Genomic DNA, 14,146 nt, shown 5'->3' with positions numbered 1-14,146 from the left:
TCCAGATTTAGATTATTGATGATAGATTTTAGATCAGCAATGCAATATGTATTAGATTTACAGAACATGCATTCATGAATTAATGGGAAAAGGTGCAGTGGTCATTAGGGAACTGGGTGAGCAGGTGACATTAAACAGGTCAAAATGGATGTAACAATACAGAGTTTAGTTAGACATAAGAGGGCCTAACAAAATGTGTACCCTCTACCTGAATTAATCACTCGGTGTTAATGGCAAATCAGTGATCACATTTAATCAAGCTAATAGAAATTACATTTACATAGTTCATTTACCTGGGTGGTAACTTAAAGGCATACAAAATATTTAAGAAACTGACCTGGAAGCATTGCATCTATTGACAGTGTCAGTTCTTTTAAATGTCCCTTGCGTTTGCATTGCCTCTCTAAAATATATTAAACAGGGTAAACATGATCAGTGTGTCCTGCATGACTCTTCCTCTGCTGTGTGTCCTCTCGGTGACGACATGACTTTGCTGTTTGCTGACACACTAAATCTTAATGTTACTAAACGGTTGTTGTCGTTTGTTTAGTCTGTTTACTTGCTGTAACCCTGGTAAACTGAATGCAATAACAATACATTCTAAGCAATATTACAGCACATTCTGAATGTCTTTATAATTCATTTTAGTAGTAAATTATTGCTCAGTTTTCACTCAGCAAGAGAATGTCACACAAAAAAGTAACGTTACATTTTGAACATGCAATTTTCAAAAGTTGAAAAAAAAGTATAATTTTGTGATATAAATTTGCAATCGCAAGTTATAAAGTCAAAAGTGTGGGATATAAACTCACAATTGTGTGAAATAAGGTCGGAACTGAGACTTTTTTTTCTGCAAAAGTAGGGTCCCATGCAATTGCGTGGTTTGCATGGTGCCTAAGAACACTACTGACTGACCCCAAACATTTGAATTGTAGTGTACATATAATAATAGGCCTAATTATAATAAACACAGAACAATAATCAACACTGATATTCAGGGAATTCTTTTTGTAACCTAGAACTGAAAAGTAGACTTTTGCTGATATAAAGCTGTTATACAACAGGTGATCTTTTTCTCTGTATATATTCAATATCAAACAATGTTTACAACCAGTGTTGCACTTTATATACTTTTATGGTCATCTGACCTTAACCTTTGGAAAATCAGCGGGACAATGAGGGTGATACTAGGTTTTTTGTGATAGGCTAATAATATTAAATGTAGTTTTGTTGTCCCAAAAGCTAATTAAACTGCGCTAATGACATTGTGATACAGGGTTTTAATGACTTTTAAAATAGAGTTTAAAAATATTTGTCACAGAGAGAGAATGAGACACACAGAAACATTCAGGAGTACAGAAACTTGTTGTTAAAACTGCCCCGTGACTTTTATTAATCAAATAGCTTAGACACTGCATTGCTGCATCCTCGGCAATAAGTAACTGTTTAAGCAACAAAACTCACAACTTCATTGTTTGTAGAGAGCACAACATGCACACACACAACTGTCATCTCTCTCTATCCATAATTCAAATAAATGTAATAATTCATTAATTCAAATAAATGTGATCTTAACCCTGATAGCACATGTACATCACAGAGATGTCTTTTTTTACAGTGTTTGATCATCTGTAATAAGTCTATAGGATGTTTCCTATCAGATGCCAAATAAACGTTTAGAAAATGTCTTTAAGATGTTTACGATTTAGAATGTATGTAAAACTGACATCTTAAAGATGTCTATAAGATGTTTGTACAGCAGATGCTTTCCAGATGAAGCGATCTTTAACAGACATCTTGCCAATGTATGTGTGCTATGGGCCGTACTACTTCATCTCTGTGTCTGAATTGAAGCGAGAAAAGTGCTAGCGGTAACGAGCCATAGCTGACAAAAATAATCACCATTTTTACCCTTATGGTCAAATATTGCATTGTCAGTGCTGCCAAATTACCATAGTTTTAGTGGGATAATGCACGGCTAGCTAAACAATTTTAATGCACTCTGCTGAGATTCTTGGCCTCCACGTCATGCATTAAAATAGTTTCATGCACAGCTACCTATGCATTATTCCTTACATATGATGTTGGTCATATCGCCATATATCACCCACCATTGATATCCTATTTTAGTTGCACTACTCAAAGTCCACATCCATCTCATGGATTTTATTTGGTCAAACCACAAGATGTCACTGCCCAAAGCTTCACACTTGCCTACACACTCTGAAGGTTGATTGCTGTATCTGAAATAAAACATGTCTCCCTCATTACTCATTAGAAATAAACATGTCGACATAAAAGATTTACGTACACTTTATTTTACCATTTCTTCATGGATCATCCATCCGGCAGCTTTGGGACTCCATAACAGACGCATGCAGCTTGGACGAGCCATTCTGAGTTTCTCAGAAGCAGAAGTTGTCAAAATTGGGTAAACTTCTATAGTGGTGAACAGGACACTACATCAGATATATCTTCTTGCATTACCATTTGCTTATATAGCAAAAGAATCCTTTGTTAATGAATAACTACACAGGAAGAAGTAATTAATGCAATATTAACATTGTAGTAACTACTATTACCTAACAAGAAACTATGATTATTGATTTAGTAAGTAATAGCGCTCAGTGTACAATGATTGCAGTCATTACTAGTGGGCTACCATGACCTTTACTTTAGAATTAATTATACATTATGTATTATTCATATTAATTATGGACCTGTATACAGTAGTTCTTAGGGAGGTATGAAAAATTAATAGTTACTGATTAGCTAATAGTGAACTAGCACATTCGACTAATTCATTAATCAGTTTGGTGTTAGTTACTAATAGTTACTAGAGTGCTAATATTGCGTTACTCGTGTTCTTGTGTAGTTATTCATTAATGATGGAACAGTATTCTAAAGTGTTACCTGTTTTTTTTCAGGAGCATATGCCTATAGATGGCCACTCGGTGGACAAAATGGCTTGGTGATATTCTTAGAGGCGCTGAATGACATAAGCTCTTTGTAAAAGGAGTTGGGAGGATAGGTAAAATGAGAAGAAGAAATAAGACATCTAGGTTATAAAACTACAAATTATGAAATTGTATGTTTCACTAAAATTATGTTGCTGGAAGAGAAAAGAGGCAAAAGAGACAATGTCAAACAGTTACATTTATACATTTTCTGGAGGACATACAATGAATTTATTGCAGCTGTTGTACAACCCCAAATCAGAAAAAGTTGAGCCGTTTTGTAAAATGCAATTAAATCAAAAATCTGAGATTTGTTCAATTTCTTTAACTTTTATTTCATTGACAAAAGAATCCAGAGAAATCTGCATCAAGAAATGTATACGTCTATACGTCAATTCAATGCAGTGATGCCGCCGGGTTCTCTGGACAAGAGCTCATTTCAGAGTCAAAAAGACTGGAGAAATGTGTGCTGTGGTCAGATGAGTCCACATTTCAACTTGTTTCTGGGAAAAATAGATGTTGAGTTCCCAGTTCCAAAGACCAAATGGACCATCCAGTCTTTCTTAAGCGACAGATGCAAAAGCAAATGTCTGTCATGGTATGAGGGTGCAGCATGGATGACTAGAATATGTGCAAAGGTCCTATTGACATGACAGAAATTGAGATTGTGCAGAGACATATTCTGCCATCAAGATGACCTCTTTAATGGGACGCTCATGGTTATTAGATCAAGACAATGGCAAGTCTCATTCTGCATGTGCTACAACAGCCTGCTTTTGTAGAGGAGAGGACATGCTTGACTGCCCTGAGAGTGTTATGTTTGTAAAAAAAACTAAAAAAAAACTACAGTATGCTATAAAACTGGATCGTTGTTGTCCTGTGTAAGCAAGCAAGTTATTTGAAGTGAAAATGAAATGAAAAGTGTCAATGCACCATTAAATTTAGATCTGCTCATGCTGCTGCTGCTTTTTTTTTGTACAGTGTTGCGCATTATAACCAATCTCAGACAATGGAGATTGGAGATGGCCAATGGAGACGTTCAGATGAGTCATAAACGCTGGAGTTTTGTTCAGTGCAGCGCTTGCTGACTGAATTCTGCTCTCTCGTGAATTCTCTCATCAGAAGGAACATGGACCAATGCAAGTAGGAGACTCATTTGACAGTGCAGACAGCTTCACTGAATATAATGGGAGTTATTGAGTGCGCTTAATTATGATTATGAAAATCTTACAATTTTTGTTTGAATCAATTTTCAAGTTTCAATATTTCTTGACATCATTTTTAAGCAGCATTTCTAGTCCTCCATAAAGTAGTTCACTCCATTAATTGGTACTGGCTCATAAAAAGCCCCAGAAAATTCTGTTGATATACAGGTTTAGTGCATTTTCAACACGTACTCTTTTATAGAACAAAAGCAAATCTTCAGACAATGTCAGAGGCTTTCAGATTTGCTTTTCTTTGATACCAAGTTACCAGTTTTATTTTCGCCAAAAATGTAGCATTGCGAAATACGGATTCATGGTTACAAAATAGCAAGTGTGAATCAAATTTGAATTTCCATTGTCAACATTATTGAATCCTGTCATGCAATATTGACTGGTTGCATGATGCAAGAAAGTTTGTCCAAGTTGTTTAGAAATAGAAAAATGTTTTCCACCAAATTTTTTGTATATAAAAACCTTTATTTAAATCATGCTCAAATGATACATGCTGTACTACCAAGGTTAACTGTAAAAACATTTTGTCTCTCCTCGCTGGATCAATGATCATTACAGCTGTCTCAGACATGTCCTCTTATGACACTGACAGACTATACACATGACTATTCTAATGTTTTTTTGGTTTGCAGGATGCAAAATATATATTGTCATGTATGCACATTCCGGTTTAACTGATCTTTCTCTAAAATGTCTGTTGTGATCATGCTCTCTGTGCTGATGCTTGGCTGGAAACACCAGGGCCTTTGTCTGTGATTACAAAATAATTCCTTCCTCTCTGAGTGATGGCTGACAATAGTGGAGTAACTGGACCTTCAGCCATGCCTGCCAAAAGAAAATTAAATTCTTTATCAACTGCAGTGAAGCAAAAAAAAAAAAAAAAAAAAAAAAACCTAAGGCAGAGGGCCCGAGTGGGAAGCACAAGCAATTTCAGACAATTTTGACTTCTGTCAAGTGAAAGGTTACTGTCACCTCTCACCTGAAGCAACACCGTGGCGCAAGGAATCCAGCAGACTGCTGCTTGAGAACCTCACCACCCCTCTGAAGAACTCTTCTCTGTCACCGAGGGTGTGGTTGCCATTTCCCTTGTACCTTGTCTCAAGCTAGGAGAAAACAGAGGATCCGTCTAGTAAAGCCTATTTATGAATTTCAAGAGGCTTGTTTGTTGTGGTTAGTTGATATGAATGTAATTTTATATAACAAATAAACTACTGATATTCAATCTAAAGGTGGTTATGTGAGATCAGCGGTTTACACACTCACTCTATACACTGCTGTTTCTAGCTTTGGTGAAGGGCCGTGTCCAAATGCCTCACAGGACATCTGATGTCTCATCTCTTCATGGTCACTTTGCTCCTTTCCAATACAGGGATCTGTAAAAAAGACAAGGAAAGACCAACAAAACTAAATAGATTAATTATAGTTAAGTTATATCACAGGATTTAACTTAAGGATATATTACATCTATTCACTCGCTGCTTTCACAATAGCAAAGCATAGCACAGTGATGAATTTAAATAAGAATGTCTGTTAACTCTGTTAACTCAACACAAAGATCACTCTTTTTTTGAAGTTCTATAAAGTGTAATGTTGGCAATCTGCTTTGAACAAATTTTATTGCCAATTTGGAATAGTATTTAAATCTGATATCTGACTGGAATACTCTATTTAGATCCTAAAGCTCCTATTGTGAATTGATACAATCTCATTTCTTTGTGGAGAGAGATTATCCACATTTATCACTTCACATCAACAGCTTTGATTCTTATGTAAAATACATAAGAATAAAATAAAATCATGTACATACAGGATGAAAGGGTGTTTCTGTCCTGTAGGATCCTTGAGTGTGCATTTGGAAAAACCTATCAGTAAAAAATAATAAAAAATAAATAAATAATTAAATAAAAAATACATAAAGTTTAGTATTTTCACAATTATGCAAAAAAGTGCTGCTGGAGTGTAAAAAAATCCATTAATCGGTGCTCTTTGGATGCAGGATTCTTTCGCATCATCAAAAAACTCATAAATCCAAGGCACTCGAGTAGTGTGAAAAAATTAAAAAGCCTTTATTCACATGACACCCTGATGAAGGCGAGTTAGCCGCAATGCATCGGTGCACAAATGTGTTGTTTTTAAATTCTAAAGCCATGTGAATAAAGGCTTTTTAATTTTCACACACTACTCGAGTGCCTTGGATTTATGAATTTTTAAGTTTAGTACTTGTTATGTAAATAAAATTTGCTAGCATTTACTCCGTTACTCTGAAAAATCCCAAACAATAATTAATTACAAAATTCAAATTTGAACAATATTTTCATTCTCCAGTATCTGCCTTCAAAGCATTCTTAACATTGACATCTTTGGAACTAGACAACTCAAAACACATTAGGAAGTGGTCAGGGTATGTCCACATTCTATTAGGTAGAAGAACATAAATGGAAATGATGTCATCTTTGGTGGACTAAAACTGAGGCTGTGAAAAGCAGAGGTGCGTTCCATTTGACCGTAAAGTGGACTTCACAGGGTATTCTGCCATCTTAAGTGAGATTCCAATCTGAAGGGAATGAACATGTTCAGTTTGAAGGGCACTGCGAACTGCATAGGGAATAAGGGAACATTGATTCATCACTTAACAGGAAGTGGAGAAGGAAAATGACCCAACTCTCACTGCGCACCGCGGCACCAGTAGAACTAATGATGGAGCAGAGCTATTGAAAGAGTTTTTTAAAGGCTCTGCAATGGAAGGGTTGCAATAAATGTTATTATTATACAAATTAGAGTATTTATGAATGGTTATTGCGAGAAATGTTACATTTGAATTGTATGAATAGGCAAAACTAAGTAAAACCGGCAAGAAACAGCTGAGGCTGTGTCAATTTTTATTTATTTTATTTACCTCAAGTAACGTTCTGAGGCTACGTGTGGGAAAGAAAATATGAGATGACACCACTACAATCTGTTAACAGTCTAAACGTATAAATTTTAACTATATTCATTAGACACAATTGTATATGTATTTAAATTTGAAAGTAAAATAAATTACAATATTTATGTTACATCATAATCTGTGTGACCCTGTCATTGCCTATCTTTAATGACGTTCCAGGGGGTTCCAAATGAGCGATTATTGTCAGTGAAGTTCATTTCAACAGATATCCCGTGGTTAGGGAGTAGGGAGCAGTGAACACTGCATAGGGACCCTGTCAATCGGAATGCACCTCAGGTGTTTTGAAATTGTGAACATGCCGCAGACTGTCATGGCATTTGTGTGCAAGTGCAAAAATCACGAAAAAGAAAATGCTAAATGTTAGTGAAGAATACTGCTGAAAAAATATAACGCAATTTACAAATTCAGTTAGCATTTATCCTAGTTGCACACTAAAATCCTCAACTTCAGAACTGAAGCAATCACTCTCTTGGTTGTTATCGCTATAATAACAAGCATGCATCAATACCTCTACACATGAGAAGAAAAATCATCTTAAATCTGAAATATCAAACTTCTGTTGCTAAAGAAACTGCCACCTTTGTCTTAGTGTAAAAATAATCTTGAATTATTATTTTTTTTGTTTAAGTCCATTTAACAAGTAAATTGATAAACTTTTCTATGAAAATGCAAACAAACATGCAGTTAATTAGGCTGAATATTTAAAAAAATATTCAGATAATCAAAGTAAATTTTATTTATAAAGTTAAGCACACATTTGGATTTGGCTGCCACTTGGAGAGCCCTGATAGGTTACCTGCTGATAACGTCTCAGAAGTAAGTCCCTCATTGCAGTGAGACTCTTGGTGCTCAGGTGGCCGTCCTTTATAGAGCCATGTTTAGTGGCTATTACTAATGCCTATGAACGTGAGTGAACAAAACATAAACACACAAATTAGATTTGACTTTTTTGTGGGGAGAAAAAAAATATTCCATTCATCAAATCTGTTGAGCATCAAGTTGCTTCGACATCTGGTTATACAGGTCCTTTTCAAAAAATTAGCATATTGTGATAAAGTTCATTATTTTCTGTAATGTACTGATAAACATTAGACTTTCATATATTTTAGATTCATTACAACACAACTGAAGTAGTTCAAGCCTTTTATTGTTTTAATATTGATGATTTTGGCATACAGCTCATGAAAACCCAAAATTCCTATCTCAAAAAATTAGCATATCATGAAAAGGTTCTCTAAACGAGCTATTAACCTAATCATCTGAATCAACTAATTAACTCTAAACACCTGCAAAAGATTCCTGAGGCTTTTAAAAACTCCCAGCCTGGTTCATTACTCAAAACCGCAATCATGGGTAAGACTGCCGACCTGACTGCTGTCCAGAAGGCCATCATTGACACCCTCAAGCAAGAGGGTAAGACACAGAAAGAAATTTCTGAACGAATAGGCTGTTCCCAGAGTGCTGTATCAAGGCACCTCAGTGGGAAGTCTGTGGGAAGGAAAAAGTGTGGCAAAAAACGCAGCACAACGAGAAGAGGTGACCGGACCCTGAGGAAGATTGTGGAGAAGGACCGATTCCAGACCTTGGGGGACCTGCGGAAGCAGTGGACTGAGTCTGGAGTAGAAACATCCAGAGCCACCGTGTACAGGCGTGTGCAGGAAATGGGCTACAGGTGCCACATTCCCCAGGTCAAGCCACTTTTGAACCAGAAACAGCGGCAGAAGCGCCTGACCTGGGCTACAGAGAAGCAGCACTGGACTGTTGCTCAGTGGTCCAAAGTACTTTTTTCGGATGAAAGCAAATTTTGCATGTCATTCGGAAATCAAGGTGCCAGAGTCTGGAGGAAGACTGGGGAGAGGGAAATGCCAAAATGCCTGAAGTCCAGTATCAAGTACCCACAGTCAGTGATGCTGGTGTTGGTCCACTGTGTTTTATCAAGGGCAGGGTCAATGCAGCTAGCTATCAGGAGATTTTGGAGCACTTCATGCTTCCATCTGCTGAAAAGCTTTATGGAGATGAAGATTTCATTTTTCAGCACGACCTGGCACCTGCTCACAGTGCCAAAACCACTGGTAAATGGTTTACTGACCATGGTATTACTGTGCTCAATTGGCCTGCCAACTCTCCTGACCTGAACCCCATAGAGAATCTGTGGGATATTGTGAAGAGAAAGTTGAGAGACGCAAGACCCAACACTCTGGATGAGCTTAAGGCCGCTATCGAAGCATCCTGGGCCTCCATAACACCTCAGCAGTGCCACAGGCTGATTGCCTCCATGCCAAGCCGCATTGAAGCAGTCATTTCTGCAAAAGGATTCCCGACCAAGTATTGAGTGCATAACTGAACATAATTATTTGAAGGTTGACTTTTTTGTATTAAAAACCCTTTTCTTTTATTGGTCGGATGAAATATGCTAATTTTTTGAGATAGGAATTTTGGGTTTTCATGAGCTGTATGCCAAAATCATCAATATTAAAACAATAAAAGGCTTGAACTACTTCAGTTGTGTTGTAATGAATCTAAAATATATGAAAGTCTAATGTTTATCAGTACATTACAGAAAATAATGAACTTTATCACAATATGCTAATTTTTTGAAAAGGACCTGTACACTAAAGCAAAGTCGAACAATCAAACAAACATATCACACCAAAAAAGATGGCTAAGGAAAGCTAAAAGGATATACATATCAAATGTCACCTGACAAAGAAATATCTTGTGTTTGGCCATGAGGTTGGATATAAAAACATAGGAAGTGTGCAGGTGGTGCACAACATAAGTTGGCTTAAGGTGGTTGGGTTTGCTGAAGTTGTCTCCCCATGCAATCCGAATCCATATAGCCTCATCCTCATGTTTCTTCATCTTAATGGAAATCTTCAAAAGCAAAATTAAAAGATTTTAATTAATAGAGACATTACTTTGAATTCTTAAACTGAAAAAAAGTTTAGTCAGATTTGAAAGCTTAAATGCCAAATGAAGTTGTTTTATTACATGCCGAACGACCCCATGCAAGTGTGCCTTAAACTGCTCTTTAAACTGTGTCAACTCTACACAAACGGCATCATCTGTGGAGAAAACCAACAGGAAATGCTTTAGACAATGATTCATTCCTCTAAACAAGTCAAAAGAACCATACACTTAACATGTACCAAATTATGCTCATTGTACATTCCTTCAAATCAATTTAACAATGAAATGCGTAAATAAAACACTCTTACCCTGTGCCTCAGCAAGCTGGCATGCATGCCAGGTGCCTTGATCAGGATTTTCTATATGATCTAATGGGAGAAAAAATGTGGGTTAATTCAGATACTTACTTTTAAATTACAATACATGTCTGTTTAGAAAAAAAAGGCAATTTCACTCACAGATCATTTCCAAATTAGTGATGTGCTTCAGGTTAAGTCCGTTCTCCTACAATAGGGAGAGGAAGAGAGAGATTTTACACAATCATTTTAGTTAATGGTAAAACTCGCTGCCTGTTCTTATAGGCGTCCTTATAATAATAATAATAATAATAATAATAACTCCAGTGTCGTATTGCTTCATATCCTATTTTTTTTTTATCAGAAATTCATGACATATTTCAAAACACCGCCATGCAAATAATTACCATATCCTTGATGATTTAGTTTTTTTGTTAGAACGTAAATTAAGATAAAGCTTTCATGAAATCTGTCTACTGGGTTTGGATTAGGTCATATACATTCACCGAACACATACATTCATTTAAAATTATAGTTTTAAATCGTTATTAAAAAATGGACTCAAACTGTATGGAAATCAGCTGAAAAAAGACAGTAACGTTAAATTAACGGTAACGTTAGTATCCACTGATCTGTGGTAGTAACGTTATGCCATTTAATGGATTTTTCGTACTTCACATATAACGTTGACTGTTGAAAAATAAAAAAACAACAAATATTTAAATGGGTGTAAATGACCTCACCTCACAGAAACTGATGACATGTTCCACTATGATCCATTTGGGTCGTGTGTAATCCAGGGCACGCAGCTGATCTGATGACAAACACTTCCATTTCTTCAAAAGATTTTCTATATTTTTGTTCGGTATTCTCCGGATTATCCGATTTAGAACAGATGTGGCTTGTGCGTCCATCGTACGGACGAAAGGGTTTTAACGTTATGTTAAAAATGAATAGAAATGGTCATCATATCTTTCGCGTTAGACGTTCAAAACAAACCGCCAGAAATCAAACAGAGATCTGAACCGGAAGTTCCGGTCTAAAGCGGGCGGGCAATGACATAAAAGTCTTTCTTCTTCTTCTTCTTGTATTTATAATGGCGGGTGGCACCTAACGTTTAAGGTGCATATCCGCCTCCTACTGTGCTGGAGTGTGGACCAGAAATGTATACATAAACGTCTTTCATACGCAATAGAGTTATTATAGTACATTCAAGTCCTCACGAAATGAAAGCTCGTTGATCTGCCAGTCGCGGGTCTGAACTCTGCTCATATTTTCTGCATAACGATGCATTTAAAAGTTAACGACCAAATGGATGTTTATAAAAGTTCATATTGCTGTTGCAGATGAAAATAACACGGATAACAATAAAAATATTTTTCTACCAGGTTAAATATTGATTATTAGTAACTCAAACTCCTTTTGTAAACTTCTCTACCTAACCGTCGATCGCGCAAATCCACCATGTTTGTAGTTTTTCTAACGCGTTTTACAATATAGCTGCAGACATAGGGCGAGTGGAGCTCCACTCAAGAGCGGAAATACGTCACCTCCACTCACCGAAATACGTCACCTCCACTCGCGACGCGTCCGCCATGTTGGTCCGGGCAACAATCTCTCTATGTAGATAAGCCATCGTGTAAACTGATTGATAGAACTTTAACAGACTTTGTCTGGAAAAACAAATGCCATTATATGAAAAAGTCTGTTATACTAAATTCCTATAATAAAGGTGGCCTAAATTTTATTGATTTCAATTCTTTAAATTATGCCTTTAAAATAAATTGGCTTAATAAGTATTTGAAAAATCAACATTCAATCTGGTATATTTTTCCACAGCAAGCATTTTCATTCGTTGGAGGTATTAAATTTCTATTGATGTGCAATTATAACATATCAAAAATACCTGTTAAGCTTTCAAATTTCCATCAACAGGTACTTTTGGCCTGGTTGTTAATTTATAAACACAATTTTACCCCCCATACATTTTTTATTTGGAATAATCAAAATATTTTATATAAAAATAGATCTTTGTTTTTTAATCAGTGGTTTAATAATGGTTTGCTTTTAGTAAGTCAGTTATTTAACAGCAGAGGTTTATTAATGACTTATATAGAATTTATTTCAGAATATAACATACCAGTTAGTCCAAAGGAGTTCGCCATTGTTATGGGAGCAATAACATCAGGAATCTGTATGCTCTTCAAAAATAGCAATCACTCCGCAATTAAAAAAGCTTCTTCTCCTGATCCAATAGATACCACTATAGGTAAAATATGTTTTTCTACTAAAAAAGATAGAAATTATAAAATTAGATCTCTTTTTATTGAAAATGTTACTACTTTGTCGCCTGTAATTTCTTACTGGAATAGTTTATTTAGAAATTTGAATTGGAAAAAAATATGGTCTCTACAACAGAAATACTTCCTCACTAATAAAGTAAAAGAAGTTTCTTTCAAATTAATTAATACATTTTATCCTGTTAAACATTTTATGGAGAAGTATAAGGCTAACATTGATACTAAATGTTCATTTTGCGAATTTCATTCTGAAACAGTTTTTCATTTATTCTGGTCTTGTCATTATACTGTACAACTCTGGAAACATATTGGTTCATTTATTAATGAGAATATCCAGCAAAATGTATCCATTACCTTCAAAGGAATTATGTTTGGACATTATGAGTCTGATTCTACTAAAAGCAATGCTTGTTTTGTTATAAATTTAATTTTTTTTCTTTGTAAATTTTACATTCACAAATGTAAATTTGCCAACAACAAACCGCATTTTATTGTTTTTTTGAAAGAATTTAAAAATTACCTAAATACCATTTCATTGTCAGAAAATAAGAAAGCAAGAAGAACTACTTCATTCTGCAATGACTTTAATTTGTATACTGTAATTGATATTTAAATGTCTTACCCTCAACTTCTTATGGTTTTGTCTTTGTTTTTATTTCCTACTTTTTCTATTATAATCTGTAGTTCTTGACTTCAGTTGGCATATTGTATATTCATGATACTTTGTTGTGTACAATCATTATTCGAATGTCAACTCTGTGTTTTTGTATTGCATTAATAAAAAAAAAATTAAAAAAATGTTGGTCCGGGCAAGGGCGAGTGGAGCTCCACTCAAGAGCGGAAATACGTCACCTCCACTCGCTATTTATTAATTGTTATATACACATGTATAAATGGTGCTTTGCATATAATGTCACCTCTTTGTACATAATGTTGATATTTTCTATACTTTTATCTTGGCATTAATAATAATAAACTAAGCTTTTACGGTTTATGACACGACAGCGCTCTCTTTATTATTTTTTTGCCCCAGCAATTTGCACTACAGACATAAAACCATAAAAGTAGGTTTAAAATACACATTTTGAGGTCCTCTGCCTTTTGTTCATGTTTATTTTTTAACTATACATATTTCAATATGTATAGTTAATGTAACATTCCATACATTTTAGAAAGTAAACACTGTGATATTTAGCAGTGAACATTAAATGAAACATTTGTATTTTAAGCTAAATAACAACATATACCTTCTTTTTTTTATATATTTTAAATATATATATATACATTTTTTTTTGTTGTTGTTATATTAAATTTTGTCTGGTCTGCTTTTCTGTGTATGTGATATAATCTGTAAAGCATGTTGGTCAGCCTGTTGGCTGTTGTATATGTGCTATACAAATGAAATTAACTTGAACAAATCAAATAGTAAAATAATGACTAATTTCCACAATTTAACAATTTTAATGGAGTAAAAAAAAAAAAAAAAAAACTTACACTATATTGAAAACATGAATTGCAA

General features: G+C 35.1%; 1 protein-coding gene across 1 annotated transcript; it reads right to left on the bottom strand.

The window, feature by feature from the left end:
• Positions 1–4,417: 4,417 nt before the first annotated feature.
• Positions 4,418–11,875, bottom strand: LOC306842817 (centromere protein N-like). Its single transcript, XM_079373907.1, has 10 exons — positions 11,071–11,875; positions 10,490–10,535; positions 10,340–10,399; positions 10,113–10,186; positions 9,822–9,995; positions 7,918–8,019; positions 5,982–6,036; positions 5,438–5,547; positions 5,154–5,277; positions 4,418–4,999 (listed from the first exon to the last, which is right to left on the bottom strand). Exons 1-10 carry the CDS (start codon positions 11,239–11,241, stop codon positions 4,878–4,880), a joined length of 1,038 nt encoding a protein of 345 aa, XP_079230033.1. The 5' UTR covers positions 11,242–11,875; the 3' UTR covers positions 4,418–4,877.
• Between the last annotated feature and the right edge of the window lie 2,271 nt (positions 11,876–14,146).

Source organism: Barbus barbus (genome assembly GCF_936440315.1).
Source record: "Barbus barbus genome assembly, chromosome: 23".
In the NCBI taxonomy this organism is placed as follows: Eukaryota; Metazoa; Chordata; class Actinopteri; order Cypriniformes; family Cyprinidae; genus Barbus; species Barbus barbus.
Note: the sequence above shows the minus strand (reverse complement) of the source record. Positions and strands in the feature narration are given on the sequence as shown.

Excerpts from the sequence above, each read along its gene's own strand:
- LOC306842817 (XM_079373907.1), bottom strand. The coding sequence starts at position 11,241 with ATGGACGCACAAGCCACATCTGTTCTAAATCGGATAATCCGGAGAATA. Across the intron at positions 8,020-9,821 it reads ACAAGATATTTCTTTGTCAG|GCATTAGTAATAGCCACTAA; the intron begins GTGACATTTGAT and ends TCACGTTCATAG. Across the intron at positions 5,278-5,437 it reads TAGAAACAGCAGTGTATAGA|CTTGAGACAAGGTACAAGGG; the intron begins GTGAGTGTGTAA and ends GTTTTCTCCTAG.